Source organism: Eulemur rufifrons, chromosome 9, assembly GCF_041146395.1.
Source record: "Eulemur rufifrons isolate Redbay chromosome 9, OSU_ERuf_1, whole genome shotgun sequence".
Taxonomy (NCBI): Eukaryota; Metazoa; Chordata; class Mammalia; order Primates; family Lemuridae; genus Eulemur; species Eulemur rufifrons.
The window spans coordinates 8,569,291-8,583,925 of NC_090991.1; the positions used below are offsets into that span (position 1 = coordinate 8,569,291).

General features: G+C 54.7%; 2 protein-coding genes across 5 annotated transcripts; both read right to left on the bottom strand.

The window, feature by feature from the left end:
• Positions 1–31: 31 nt before the first annotated feature.
• Positions 32–8,204, bottom strand: DVL2 (dishevelled segment polarity protein 2). Of its 2 annotated transcripts, none has more exons than XM_069481969.1 (15): positions 7,911–8,204; positions 5,124–5,193; positions 4,693–4,838; positions 4,453–4,562; positions 4,193–4,328; positions 3,983–4,073; positions 3,762–3,831; positions 3,516–3,655; positions 3,357–3,433; positions 2,642–2,709; positions 2,374–2,494; positions 2,129–2,280; positions 1,827–1,994; positions 1,144–1,362; positions 32–997 (listed from the first exon to the last, which is right to left on the bottom strand). In XM_069481969.1, exons 1-15 carry the CDS (start codon positions 8,102–8,104, stop codon positions 549–551), a joined length of 2,211 nt encoding a protein of 736 aa, XP_069338070.1. In that variant the 5' UTR covers positions 8,105–8,204; the 3' UTR covers positions 32–548. The 2 variants fall into 2 exon arrangements, with proteins under 2 accessions (XP_069338070.1, XP_069338069.1); XM_069481968.1 differs by having other exon boundaries at positions 1,815–1,994; positions 2,129–2,260; positions 2,366–2,494.
• Positions 8,205–8,906: 702 nt separating this feature from the next.
• Positions 8,907–13,324, bottom strand: PHF23 (PHD finger protein 23). 3 transcript variants are annotated; one of them, XM_069483283.1, is made up of 5 exons: positions 13,087–13,324; positions 11,483–11,514; positions 11,238–11,330; positions 9,813–10,449; positions 8,907–9,710 (listed from the first exon to the last, which is right to left on the bottom strand). In XM_069483283.1, the coding sequence occupies exons 1-5, from the start codon at positions 13,118–13,120 to the stop codon at positions 9,496–9,498; spliced, it is 1,011 nt and encodes a 336-aa protein (XP_069339384.1). In that variant the 5' UTR covers positions 13,121–13,324; the 3' UTR covers positions 8,907–9,495. The 3 variants fall into 3 exon arrangements, with proteins under 3 accessions (XP_069339384.1, XP_069339383.1, XP_069339385.1); XM_069483282.1 differs by having other exon boundaries at positions 9,813–10,650; XM_069483284.1 differs by lacking the exon at positions 13,087–13,324 and adding an exon at positions 12,617–12,840 and having other exon boundaries at positions 9,813–10,650.
• Between the last annotated feature and the right edge of the window lie 1,311 nt (positions 13,325–14,635).

Sequence of the window (14,635 nt, forward strand, 5' to 3'; positions counted from 1 at the left end):
AAGTGACTAAAATAAATAGAGTAACAAAGGCAGCTACATGGCCCCAAATGCCAAATACCCCAGCTTTCTTGGACTGCTGTCTAGGGTGACCAACCCCCTTCCTCCTCCCAGGGTACCACTGACCACCACCCACCCTTTGCAGCAGGGCAGAGCTGACTGGGCAACTAGAGGAGGAGGTCACATTCTGAGGTTAGAAAAGGGGTCCCAGGAGATAGGGATTCTTCATATAAAAGAGGAAATGTCTATTAAAAAAATAGTCCCAAAAAATGTAAAAAAGTCTATTTTAACCCCCAAATAGGCCTATAAAAAACAGTAAAGCTAAAAATAACCGGAGTTCCCTTGTCTACCCCTGAGAGAAGGGGGAGGAACCAGGCACTGCTGGTGAGAGTCACAGTGGCAACAACTCCACAGCAGCCGGCAGGCTGAGCCCAGGCACTGCGAGGAGTAAGGAGCGTGTGATTGACAAGACACCTAATCACAGAACAGGAGCACCAAGCCGAGACTGGATGGGCCCAGGGTAGAAACCCAACATGGCCCCACAGTGGGCTCTACATAACATCCACAAAGAACTCACTGGGGTTGCCCATGGCCATGTGGAAGCTTTGGCGGCTGGCTGTCAGTTCTGGGGGCACAGAGCCCAGGTCTCTGACTGGAGGGGCCCCAGGGGGCTGCACTGCTGGGGGTACAGGGGGTGGCGGTGGGGGCATCATGACCACCATCATGGGGTTATAGGGGAGGGCCATGCCAGGGGGTGGTCCATAGGGATGGAGCCCTGGGTGGGCTCGGAGATTCGGAGCACCCCCAGTTGAGCCTCTGGAGGGGAGAGGACCCCCATCACCAGTCCCACCAGGTTCCCCACCCCACCGGATGCTGCCCCCTCGGCTGGAGGGCTCAGACTCACTGCCACTGCCAGACTTGGACTCGGGGGCCCGCTCCTCGGGCCTCCCTGTGCGTCCTGCCCCCCCATCACTTCGTGTCGACTCACTGCTCCGGCTGCCTGTGGGGAGAGTGGGGATGGGGCAACTGAGCCCTAGCCCAGCTCCACTGGCTTCCCCGACCCCAGCCTTCCCCGCCACCCCCGCCCCGGTTCCGCTCTGCTCCGCCCTCAGACCCTGGCTATATCAGTATCTGGGGGTGACTTACCCTCACTGTGCTGGCTGCTGGCACTGCCCCCACCATAGGTGTAAGATGAAAGCTCATGGTAGGGTGGGGGCTGGGGGCTGTAGGGGTGTGGGGCTGGGTATTGGTAGGAGAAGGTGGGCAGAAGGGGCCAGGGGGTGGCCCCAGGCAGAGGAGCCAGGGTGTCCTGGTCTGAAGCCCCACTGGAGCCATCGTTGTCATTCAGAGACAGGTTGACCAGGTCTGGAAAGCAGGGTAAGAGAGTAAGACATCACTGCTTCAAGATACCATGGCCTCAAATACTGAATGGAGGGGAACTGGGACCAGACCAACCCATGATGAAGTTTAAAATGGGAGGGGTCACAAGGGCCTCCGACAGGAAATTCCCCACCTACTGCTGCCATCGGGACATGGGCACAGCCAGGGCCACCACTAGCCCATATGCTTCTGTGGGACTCAGGAAGAGGTGCCTCTCCCGACAGCAGACACAGCCCTGCACGTGGTGCAGGACTTGTCCAGCAGCACACAGGTGGACATCAAACCCCACCTGGGCCAGTGTAGGACCTAGTACAGGACACATACTGCTCAGCCCGTCCTCGGTGGCCCTGGCTGGGTTTCCAGGCTAGGTCTGGGGTTCGAGAGGTAGAACAAGGCAGGCAGAGCTGAACTCCCAGGGTTGGGGCAGGAGCACTCACAACTCTCACAGCCACCACTGAGGTCCCCAAAGACATAATAGCACTGCTCGGAGAAGGTGATCTTGTTTACGGTATGTCGGATCAGGCCCGCCTTGAGCAGCCCGCTGGCGTACTTGCGGGCCTCCCGCCGCTCAGGAAAGCCCTCCACGTGATGGTAGAGCCAGTCAACCACATCTGAGCCTGAGGACAGTCACAGTGGAAAGAGGCCTCAGGGTCTCCTCCCAATTTATGCCCTCACCCCTGCCTGTGCCATTCCCAGCTTTGGTCACCTTCTCCTCCCTTCCCCATGCCACCTGCCCAGGGCCCAGCTGTACCCAGAAAGGCATTAGGGATAGTGATCTTGAGCCACATGCGGTCCCGGACTTCCAGCCCAGACTCTGGAGCTGCCATGGCCTTGGTCACAGATGCCATGTCTGTATGGATGGAGAGGCCCCGGCCCTCACAGCCTGGCAGAGGAGACAATGGGCTGTCAGGGGTAGGACCCACTTACACAGGAGTGGCGGGTCAGGACATCACCGGTCAGCCTTTGGTGGGGTGGACTGGGGGCTCACCGTCAGGCAAAGAGGATCCAGACGTGATGGTGCTCATGGACGAGGAGCCTGGATAGGCTGGGAAGGTACCAGTCAGTGCAGCAGAGTGTGACACCCAGGCAGCAGGGTCAATTGGCTGGATGGGCTCATCTGGGACAAAGGCGGCCACCAAAATGACCACTTCTCAGTCCCAGAAAACCAGCCCTGTCCCTCCCTGACTCAGACTCTGGTCCCCACCTCTACCTGGCCCTTCCTCCACCAGCCCCAGCCTCAGGTACCTCCTTGAGCATCACTCACTTCGGGGGAGGGTGAAATAGGCCTGGGGAGAGGGATCCCAGCACTTGGCCACAGTCAGCACAATGGGGCTGTGGAGAAGAGGAGGACAGTCAGGGGGCAGTGCGGGAGGAGGCCTCGGGAGGGCAGAGGCCTGGAACAAGAATGAGCTGAGAGACAGAAAGAGGGTGACAAGAAAAGAGCATAGAGCACATACATGGCTGGGCCAGAGGTGAGGGTGGGAAGGCTCCACGATGTGGATGACTCACCAACAAGAATAACTCTTAAAACACACACAGCTGAGTGAAACAAAAGAGTACACCCTGCACAATTCTATTCACAGAAAGTTCAAGAACAGGTAAAACTAAACTGTTGTTTAAGGATGCTAAACTATGGGTGGTAAACTATCAAGTTAAACAAACATTTGTTTGTCATAGTGATGTTCAAAGAAGCCAGGAGAGTGACTAACCCTAGGGGGAGTGCGATTGTTGGCAACAGGAAGGGACAGTGCAAGTAGAGGATTGGGGGGTATGGACAGTCTTCTATTTCATGATCTAGGTGGTGATAACATGGGTATTCACTCTAAAATCATTCACTACATTATATGTCTTCACTTCATGTACTGAGTGTTACGTCTCACTACTTACTAAAACTACGAAACAACTACAAAACTATAAAACAAAAGGTAAAAGAGAAAAAACAAGCAGACTGAGGACCTGAGACCAACTCAGAGACTCACCCCGGCTTGTGCACAATGTCCCTCAGCACCCGCACAGCATCATCATTGCTCATGTTCTCAAAGTTCATGTCATTCACCTAGACGTCAGGGGAGGTTGGTCAGAGGCAGGGTGGGACGGGCTACAGAGAGCCCCTGCCCACTGGTCCTGCCCCAGCACACCTGCAAAAGCATGTCCCCTGGCTCGATGCGCCCATCAGCTGCCACAGCCCCACCCTTCATGATGGAGCCAATGTAGATGCCTCCATCTCCCCGCTCGTTGCTTTGGCCCACAATGGAGATGCCCAGGAAGTTGTACTTCTCTGTGGAGACAGTCCATATGAGGAGGAGAAGCCCCAGCTGAGTGACCGCAGGGAGCCCTGGAGACCAGGTCCTCCCCATGCCCCCAGCCTCAGGCTCCCTCTGTACCCATGTTGAGTGTGACTGTGATGATGTTGAGAGACATGGTGGAATCCGTGACACTGCTGAAGGATGAGCTCTGTGGTGGGAAAAGGAAAAGGAACTACAGTGGCTGCCCTTTAAGAACCCAGGATAAGCCCTGGGTTCTGTCTGTGTTCTAGGACCACCGAAACCAAGGTCCATGCCCCCACCTCCTCCAAATCCCAGTTGCCCAAGGGGATCCCCCTCACCCTCTCCAGACGGGGTGGCCGCTGTTTCCTCCGCCGCCGGTGGCGCTTAAGGAGGCGGGAGGCACTGCTCTGCTCTGTGGAACTGCTGAACCTGTCAGGAGGTGGGAAGGGGAGCACTTATAGGATGAGGTGGTCACGGGGCCAAGAGAAAGAACGACAGGATTGACTGGAAGGGAGCTAGAAGCCCTGGGGAGATGAGTGGAGCCATACCTGCTCATGGTATCGTCCTCATCCGAGTCCCCCAGGCTGGTACTCTCTAGCTCACTGGTCATAAGAGTAGAGGAACTCTCGTACCCAGCCAGGTGGCGTTCCAGTCTTGAGGGGCCACCAGGCCTATGGCCCCCAGCTGCATATAAACAGGAAGTTTGGGAACCAGGCCTCCCATTCCTCACCCCCACCGAGGCCAGGCCGGGGTCTGGCCCAGCCCTTCCTGGACCCCAGGCTACCAGCCTCCAGGGCCTGCCCCTCACCGCCATGCTCACTGCTGTCTCTCCTGCGAGGCCGCTCTCGCCTCAGTGAAACTACTGACTCGGTTTCCGTCTCAGGCTCCAGATTTTCATGGCTGCTGGACATATTAGGGCTAGATGGGCAGAAATGGTTTCCGACCCATGTCAGGAGAACAGGGCTCCAAATCCTCAGGTTCTCCTCCCAAAGGGTTTGGATTCCCTTGTCACCTCCCTCCCCTGGGCTCAAGAATCCAAAGGACTCACTGGAAGGATGGAGGCCTCGAGTCCCCAATGCCGCTGGTCCTCTCCGGTGGCAGAGGGGGTAACGGTGGGGGAGGAGGTGCCAGCTCTGTGCGAGGCTCATGGGCTGGAGGAGCCATCTCCGGTGGGGGATTATCTGATGACACTAGCTAGAAGGATGCAAGTGATAAAAAGCAGCTCAACTGAAAGATGGGGTATAAGAGATGGCAGTAAGGGAAAGGATTCGAAAAGAGACAGAGTCTGAGAGAGCCTGGAGAACAACCCAAAAAAGCAGTAGCAAGTATTAGAGGCTCCAGAAGGAGAAGGCTGAGGGGCTCCCAGCAAAGAGTCACGGCCTCCAACACCTGGGAAGGGGAGGGCTACAGACACAGACTGAGCTTGGAGGATCGTGGCAGTACTGAGGGGACTGGGTCCTCAGAGTCAGGGTCCCTTACCCAGGATACCACCCTTCCGTTGAAGCAGGGGAGGCGGGCATTGTCATCTGAAATTTCCTCTTTCACCACCCTGCCAAGAGATCAAATAGAAGTCAGTGAGCTAGACTTGCGACCCCATTTGAAGGTTCCTGAAATCTTTATCTAGCTTAGGGATGTTGACTTTCTCCTGCCCTGTCCAAATTCTATTCTCTTATGCTGAAACAACTCACTCCTACACCCAAGAAATCTCCAAACTCAATTCCCTTTCCTTATTTCTCCTTCTCTCCTCAGCTCATCCTCAGGGGCATAGTGCTGCTACAAAGACATCCTTGAGTCTGATTCAAACCTCTCAGTCAAATTTCAAAGGCAATCCTCTATGGTTACCAAGCTCCCCAAAATATCTAACTTAAGAGTCTTGCTGGTAGCCTTCCCTCAACCCCGTTCCTGTTCCTGTTCCTGTTCCTTACACACCTTTCCCAAAAAAAGCTTTGGTCCTCATCTTGTCTCTGCTCTTACACTTTCCTTTAGTTTTCTCTAATTCACTTCCAGAGAGCTGTCCAAAGCTGTTGTCTTTGCCTAGGTAAAAATGCCGATTAGATCAAACACTAGTACCTCCTCATCAGGCTGTTTCCAAGCCAGCCTTCCCATTCTCCTCAGCCTCACCTGGCACAAAATTCTGCACTAAGCAATGTTTTTTTTTTCTTTTCTGTTTTTAGAAATGGGGGTCTCATTATGTTGCCCAGGCTAGAGGGCAGTGGCTATTCACAGGCATGATCCCACTACTGATCAGCATGGGACTTTTGACCTGCTCCACTTCTGACCTGGGCCTATTCACCCCTCCCTTAGGCAACCTTGTGGTCCCCTGCTCCCAGGAGGTCAGCATACTGATGCCTACCTTAGTGCAGACACCCAACTAGCATAGTACAATACAGCCCAAGCAATCCTCCCACTGTAGCCACCTGAGTAGCTGCAACTACAGGGGTACACCACCAAGCCTAATTTTTTTTAATTTTTTGAGACACGGTCTTGTTCTGTTGCCCAGGCTGGAGTACAGTGGTGTGATGATAGCTCACTGCAGCCTAGAACTCCTGGGCTCAAGCGATCCTCCCAGCTCAGCCTCCCGAGTAGCTGGGACTACAGGCATGAGCAGCTCTGCACCTATCTGCTTGGCCTGACAAATCCCAAAGCCCAGCATTGGAGGTCTTATCTCCCATGGATTCCTTGAGGTGGACTGGACTTGCCCCTTCTTCTCAACCACAAAATCAAATCATTAACACTTACTTTGTTCAACACTATGTCTTGGCCACACAGCACAGTATCTGACACTTACCAGGCATTAACAGCTATTTGTTGACTAAATTAATAAACATAAACCACACGAGTCTAAGCCCTAGTTCCTCCTCTCTCTCTCTTTCACATACACACCCTCACCCCCAAATTAAGACATTGTGTTTGATTAACCCTTTAGCCTAAGATGGTTGTGGGAGCCTGGATATATGCCAATTTAATCCATTTGCTATCAATGTGACAAGACAGCCCAGTCACCACCAATTTGTCTCAGCATAAGGTAGTATTCTTCCCAGCATAACCCAATCTCAACATGGCTCAACCTACTCTAAGACAAATTATTCTGTATCATCATAACCTAGTTTATGGACTAGTCAGTCTCAATACTAATAATGACAATCACCACTCACCAAGAATTTACCATGTACCATGCACCTAAACTAAGCATTTTATTCTGTGATTATTTCTGTGTCATAGATGAAGAGATCAAGGCACAAAGGTAAATAATTACTCAAGATTACACAGCTGACGAATAAAACAATCTTGATTTAAATCCAAGACAACTTGTAAGATAGTATCACTCTCCTAATACAGAACAATTTTTCTAGGTACAGTCCAGTTTGTTCCATTCTCCTAGAACCCACACTACCCCAACTTAATCCGATCTGCCTTCAAAAAAGCAGGAGGTTGAGGACCCAGAGGGCTCAGTCCCAAAGGCCATAAACACAAAAGAGCTTACTCTGCATTATTTACAGTTCCAGTCTAGCCCAGAATGTCCCAAATTACCTCAAGATAGCCCAATCTATTCCAGCACAGCCCATGATGTACCAACATGCTGCTACCTGCACCAATATAGACTAAAATATCCCAATACAGCTGTCTATACCAGCATAGGCCCCAACAGCCTTCTCTGCCCCTACACTGAGCGCCCCAATAAAACCATGTCGGACCCCAAGAGAAACAAGGATTAACCAATAAAATCCAGTAGAGTCCAGAATGGCCTGTTTCTCCAGGGCAGCCTAGAACATCCCAATAGAGCAATCTTTGCATTAGTATAGACTAGAATAACCCAAAACAATCCTGTCTGCCCTAGTATTGGCCAGAATATCACCAAGTTGCCCTCATATAGCCCAATCTATATTAGGAAATTCCAGAATATGTAGCCTGTGTACTACAAGACCGTTCAGAACGTATTAAACTACCGGAAGATAGATCAATCTACTCAGTCCAGAATATCCCAAAATAAACCAGTGTGTCCCCATCTATTCCAGTGTAGCCTAATCTTGCCTAACCTGCTTTGGTATACCCCAGTTTGTCCTCCTATGTAGCTCCGTGTCTCGATCTGTTCAAGCATAACCTTGTCCATCCTGGGATAGCCAATCTATCTCAGAATACATAGCACAACGCGCTCCACCATGGCCAGAAAATCCCAGTATGGCCCAGAGTAGATGTGTGCCCCACCTTGTCGTCCAATCCACCCTAGCATTGCTCCCATCGGTCCCATCTAGGCCTCGCGCTCACCCGAAATCCTGATCCATAGACTTGAAAAAGTACTTAGCGCCCGCGGGCCGCTGCAGAACGCTCTTGAAATCGCCGAGGGTGATGCGCTCGGCGGGGACGGGGATCTTCACAAGGTAGGGTGTCTCTTCCTCATCCAGGTGGTAAATCACCTTCGTCTCCCCGACTCCACCACCCCCTGTGCTGCTGCCCGCCATGGTCTCGCCCGCGCGCTCCCGGGATCCACCGCCCACCCAACGGGGCTAATCGCCCCCGCGGCGCCTGCGCACACCCGCAAACCGACGCGCGAGCGCGAACAAGACCAACCCAGAACCAGAGAGATGCAAAGGGAAGAAGGTGGGGGGGTCAGCGCGGTGGCGGCGAGGGGCGGGGCGGACCGTGGGATGCGACCCAAAGCCGCGGACTCCGCCGTTGCCGCGAGCCCCTGCCGCCGACCTCGCGAGCGCCTTCCAGGTCCCCGCCCACCTCTCCCCATGTCACGTGACACAAACCCGCCCACCCCGCACTCCTCTGCCGTCTCTGCCACGTGACTCCCGTTGAGTCACGTGACCGAACGACTCCCCAGCGCCCCCGCCACGTGATCGTTCCCTTCGGCAACGGTCTCCCAACCCTAAACTGCCCCGCCCCCAAACCTCTCCCCTGCCCGGGGTCCTCAGAACACCCAGATTAAGCTGGGCTCTGCTCTCAGGAAGCAGGCAACTGGCTGGCATCCCGGTTTACCCCACTCAGGCAGGAGCGCGAAGCAACTCTGACCCGCGGGAGTGTTTGTACAGGGACTGAGGGTGGGGATTGTGGAAGGGCCTAGACTGAGGTTGGGGGAAACATCGGATTGAAGCCTAGAGCTGGCTATTCCAGAATACCTTAAGGGTGGCCCATAGGCGTGTCATTTTTGGATTGGATTTTGAGAGGTGGGTTTCAGGCCCATCTCTAGCCAGTCTTCAGTCGGCTTTTCCAAAGCCTCCCTCCCAAGCAGGACAGTCAGTGAGGGCTAAAAACACAAAAGAGCCCACTCTGCTTTATTTACAACACGCAGGCTGTCTGTACAAACAGCTGGCCAATATTATTAAAAACAAAAGAGGTGAGAATCGTCACCTTTCTGCTTTCCTTCCTCGCTTGGCCAGGCTCTAGTACTCCACCTTTGAGCTGCCATGCCCAAAAGAGGAAGTCCAAAATTAAAAATACAACTGGTGGAGAAAAAAATAAATGGGGAGTGAAATAGAAGAAAAGATGAGGGAGGGGAGTGCTATATTTACACTAGAGTTTTATAGATAACTGTCCCATTCCATCCCAATTCCAACCCAGGCCCAGAAAGTGAGGGGTGACAGGGCCAAGAGACACAGATTATGTGTCTACAGACCCAGACAGCCTCCCACCCCTAACTATAATGGGTCCGATTTCAAGTTCACAGAATGGGGAGGAAAGACAGGGTAGGAATTTGAGACACTTATTTTCAAACAAGTCTCCCTTGAGAATTCCTGCCTTGAAAAGGGGACAGTATCCAGGCTCCAGGGGATAGGCTGAGGACCCTGAGAAGCTCAGTTCCCAAGTCATGTTGTCATTTGGAAGTTCCAGCTTAAAGTTGGCGCTATCAGGGTTCTCCAGATTTTGGAGGCCCCACTAACCGCCGGGCCTCTGGCCGCAGTTCCTTGCATTTCTGGCAATAAAAGAAGTCAGGGACATTGGTCTTCTTAATCTTAGCACAGGAGAGGTGGATCCACGTCCCACACAGGCTGCACTCAATCATGGGCCGCCCTGCAAAGGGCTTTCGGCAGTAACACGTGATCAGATCCCATGAGTCATCACCTAGGAAAAAGAAGGTTTGTTTGGTGTTCTGCTGACCTCTTGGATCCAAAACACCCCCAACCCCTCATCCCAGCGGCCTCTGGGTAGCCCCAAACCTCTCACCTGATTCTACCATGATGTCCTCATCCATGACCCGCATTTCGCCTTCACTGGAGCTGGCATCTCCATCTTGGCTTGTCTCAGTGCTGCCCACCTCCTTGCTTTCACTGTCAGTGGGAGGGGCTCCTTCAGGGTGCACTGTGACAGGGGGCCTAGGAGCCTCAGGGGGTGTTGGGAGCACAGGGGCTGGGGCTTCACCCCCTACCACTGCTGCCATCTCCTCCTCCTCCTCCTCTTCTTCCTCCTCCTCCTCCTCTTCAGAGTCTGTATCACTGGGGGGTGCCCGGGGAGGCCCAGGAGGTGGGAGTCTATCTCCTCGATCTGCCTTTTTTAACTTCCGTTTCTTGCTCTTTTTGATTCGAGACCTCTTTTCCCCATCACCAGGAGCTGGCCGAGGCCTCCGAAGCACCCCAAAGCCAGCCCCTGATCCTGGCCCCAACTTTCGGTTCTTTCGGTCCTTCTTTCGAGGAGGCTGAGAAAGGTCTCCCTGGGAAAGGGGCACTGGAGTGAGAGCAGCAGGGGGCCGGGAGGGATGTGTCAGGGATGTGGGGGACAGTGGGGATGCAACTTTGGGCCCATCCAGATCAAAGAGAGAGTCCTTGAGCTTCATCTTCTCAAGCAGGGTGGCACTGTCAGGGGCCTGGAGACGAGAGAAAGTGGACCTTGGGGGTCCTGGCTGGGTGGGACCTGCTTGGGCAGCTCTCCTCTTAGATGACTTTGCTTTCTTAACAAAGGTCTGGATGGTTCGAAGATCTGATGGGGCCGAGTCCCACCCATCACTGTCTGCTGCACTCTCACCTCGCAATGGAGAGCTGGAGCCAGAGGCTGGCCAGTCACTTTCCTTAAAAGGAATAAAAGACCAGGATTAATTAGCAGGAGCCTGGTGTCATCTCAGCCCCTCCACAAACCCAGTTTGAAAACCACAGACTAGATCTACCCTAAAATATCCTACCCAACCTCCAAATCTCACTGTACTCAGAAAACTTATTACCATACCAATTCCCATCAGCATCTCCTCTGTCATGTGCCCTTTGCCCTCAAGCTCTAACCATCTCCCCACGGCCCCGCAGGGCCTTTGAATACTGTATCCCCCAAGGTACAACCATATTTCTTTCCCTGTATTTCTGTACAGCCTCATTTGTTACTGTTTTCACCTTCCTAAATTTAGTGAGAAACACCTTCCAAAACCATGCCAAAATCTTGACCAAAGCCTCCAAGTCCCCTCTCCCTATCACTGCTGCTCAAGCTAGCTATCCCCTCCCTCCATACCAGCTTTCCTACCACAGCTCTAAGAGTTTCCAACTTCCCTCGTCTTACATATAATTTCGGGGGGGGCTCCTCCCATAAAGTAATACAGTCCCATTTGCACAACAGCCCCTCTATAGTCCTAGGATACCAGTCTTAAGCCAGTCGTCCTCCTGTCCCTACCTCTTTGCTAGGGGGGATGTAACCAGCGTAGGCTAAAACAAAACTGCAGAATTTGTTGAAATCCTCTATTGTTCTCCGCCGTTTCTCTGGTGGCTGAAAGGAAGGAAACATGGATAACATGGAATCCAGACAGGAGTTTAAGAAGCGCCCTAAGTGAGAAATGTTGAAGGGGCGGAGGAGGGTTGGGGGGGGAGGGGAGATTGTCAGACAGTGATACTATGCTGCAAAGGTAAAGGAAAACTCACCTGAGTCTCTGGTTTAAGGGTCGGAGGTGGATCTGTAAAAGCAATAAAAGCTGAGTCAAGACATTAAGAAGCAATCTGTGTAAAACCTCACCTCTAAACCCTGTTGGCCCCAAGTGAACCCCCTCCTCTCCCAGGTCCCTGGGCCAGACCAGCAGGCCCCCAGCCGTGCTGGACCTGCCCCTGCTCCCCCTTCCGCCCTACGAGGGGCGGAGTCTGGGCGCGGCGCCCTCTCAGGCCTCGCTATAGCGCTCCCCTTCCCCCAACCGGAGGCCCGGCGCCCCGCCCCCCCAACACACGGTTTCTCTAGACTCTAGTCTACTCGGATCTTTCGGCGCCCCACCCCGCCATACCGCTCCCGGACCGAGCCCGGCCGCCGCCCGCCCAACCCCCCGTCCTTCACACGCGCTCAGAGCCCCGAGTTCCTACCCAACCGCGCTCTACCGCCTCGGGCCTTCCGAGACCGCACACGCCGCCCGCCGGCCCCCAGGGTCCAGGATGACCACGCTGAACCGCTCCCCGCCCTCCGGCCCTTTCCCTTCTACTCGAGCACGAGGCCCGACGCGCCCCTCACCGCCACCCCAAACACACACAGGCACACACATCCAACGCTACTTCGCGTCCGGGACAGACCAAAGAGCTCCAACCCGGACGCGGCCCCACCTGCCCCCAACACCGCGCTCCCCACAATTTCGTCGTCCCTCCGCCCCCATCCGGGGCTTTGGCCCCTCCCCGTCTCGAGCTCCTCAGGCTCCCTGCCGGGCCCCCGGGCCCTGTTCCGAGCTCTCTATGACCGCCGCCCCCCCCGCCCCCGTACTCACCAAGTCACCAGGCTACGGACCCCTAAACTCTAGCCCCCTCCCCCCAACAAGCTACTTTCTCCACAGCAGCCCCTGCTACTGCCGCCGCTGCCCCCTTCATCCTCCCCAACTCCCAGGCTCTAACCCTCACCAACCAACACCCCCCACACACACAAGTCGCCGGTCTTAAGCCCCCCCACCCCGCCCCACCGCCCCCTTCAACTACCCAGCTCGCCTCGCTTCCCGACTCTCTCTCCCCACAACTAACCCCCACTACAGGTCCCTCTACTGCAGACAATACCCAGACCCTCTCTTCTCCCCACAACTACCTGCCCACCCCTCCAACAATCACCGGGCTATCCTCCGGCGGCAACTACTCCGAGCTCCGGCACCGCGGCCACAAACTCCCCCACCTCGGCGAACTACCGGGCCCCTCACTCAGTCCTCTAATACGTCTTCCCTCCTCAACAACTCTCCGGCCCTCAGATTCTCCCAGCTCCAGGGCCCCAACCTGCCGGTGGCTCTTTCGGCCCCTAACCCCCGAAGCTCCGGGTTTCCAGCTCCTATCTTTCGCTCCCCCACCTCCCCCCCACACACAGTGTCTAATCGCCAACTACCTCAACCCAGTCTTCCACTCCTCTTTCTCCAAGGTCTCTCAACTCGTCGCTCTCCCACCTCCAGGGCCAGGCCCCCGACCCCCTCCCTACAGTCCCCTGCTGGGCGCCGGGGCTCGACCTCCAAGTTTGCCAATTGATTTCTCGCCCACCCCCACGCCGGCTCAGCGCTCGGTGCCGGTCGAGAGCTCACCTTCGGGACTGGGCTCCGCCATGGCTTCCAGCATCGCCCCCTCCCCTCCTCCCGGTCCGGCGCCCCCCTCCCCTGAGCCGGGGATCCCAGTGCCGCCTCTAGTGCTCTGGTGCTCCTACTGCTTCGCTCCACAGAAGTATCCACCACAGCCTGGTCGAGACTCAAGTCCGCTAGCCGCTGCCGCCACCTCCCTCTACCACTGCCTCCCGCACTCCCGGACCGGGGCCCCCTCCCCCCGCGCCGCCGGCCGCCTGCTCCCTCCTCCTCTTCTCTCTTCCCTCCCTCCTCTTCTATCCCCCCTCCCTCCGTCGGCGCCGAGGCGCAATGCACCAAGGGGGTTGTAGTTCGTCCGGGGACAGCGGAAAGAGGACTGCATGAGGCTCTAGAACTTCAGTTCCCAGCAAGCCATATGTTGGCGCAGGCGCACTACGCCGCTCCCGCCCCCCGGGGAGTGGCGGGGGGACTGGGAGCAAGAAGACAGAGCGGAAGAGCACGCGCAGGCCCCTGGGAAATGTAGGCTGGGCGGGACCAAGAAAGAAGAGGAAGAAGCGATTAGAACTCTCGGCCACCATACTGCCTCTTTCTGCATAGTCTTTCTCCCTCCGGGGACCGCCCCACTTCCGGCCGGCTGGAGAAAAGATTGTCGGGACATGAAGTTCTCCTGGTGATAATGGCGCCCTCCTCCCAGTTTTCTCCCTCTCTCAGATTCCACTCCACTGGATCGCACACGCCGGCACAAAGTCTGGCCAAGTGACATGCAACTGAAAACAGTCCTTTTACGAGCTCCCACACACGAAAATCTCCTCCTTTTTAATCCAAAACGTTATGACAAATTTGGATGACCAAATTTGGCTTTTTAAAAAAATAAAAAATAAAAAACCAATTTGGATGTTTTTATCTAAAACAGGTACTTTCAAACATTCTTCCGTAGGAACCCACAGTAAAAAATAGAATTTTTTATATCAATATTTTTAACATTTAGTTCTATATACGTATTTTATATACACACATACAGGCTGGACGCGGTGGCTGACACCTGTAAATCTTAGCACTTTGGGAGAGGGAGGTGGGAGGATTGCTTGAGCCCGGAAGTTCCACACCATCCTGAGCAACATAGTTGAGATGCCGTTACTACAAAAAACAGAAAAATTAGCCAGGCATGGTGGTGCACACCTGTAGTCCCAGCTACTCAGGAGGCTGAGGCAGACGGGTCACTCGAGCCTAGAAGTCTGAGGTTGCAGTGAGCTGTGACCCCACTGCACTCTAGCGTGGGCAGAAGAATGAGACCCTGGCCGGGCGCAGTGACTCACGCCTGTAATCCTAGCACTCTGGGAGGCCCAGGCAGGAGGATCGCTCGAGGTCAGGAGTTCAAGACCAGCTCTGAGCAAGAGTGAGACCCCGTCTCTACTAAAAAATAGAAAGAAATTAACTGGACAAATAAAAATATATAGAAAAAAAATTAGCCGGGCATGGTGGCACATGCCTGTAGTCCCAGCTACTCGGGAGGCTGAGGCAGAAGGATCGCTTGAGCCCAGGAGTTTGAGGTTGC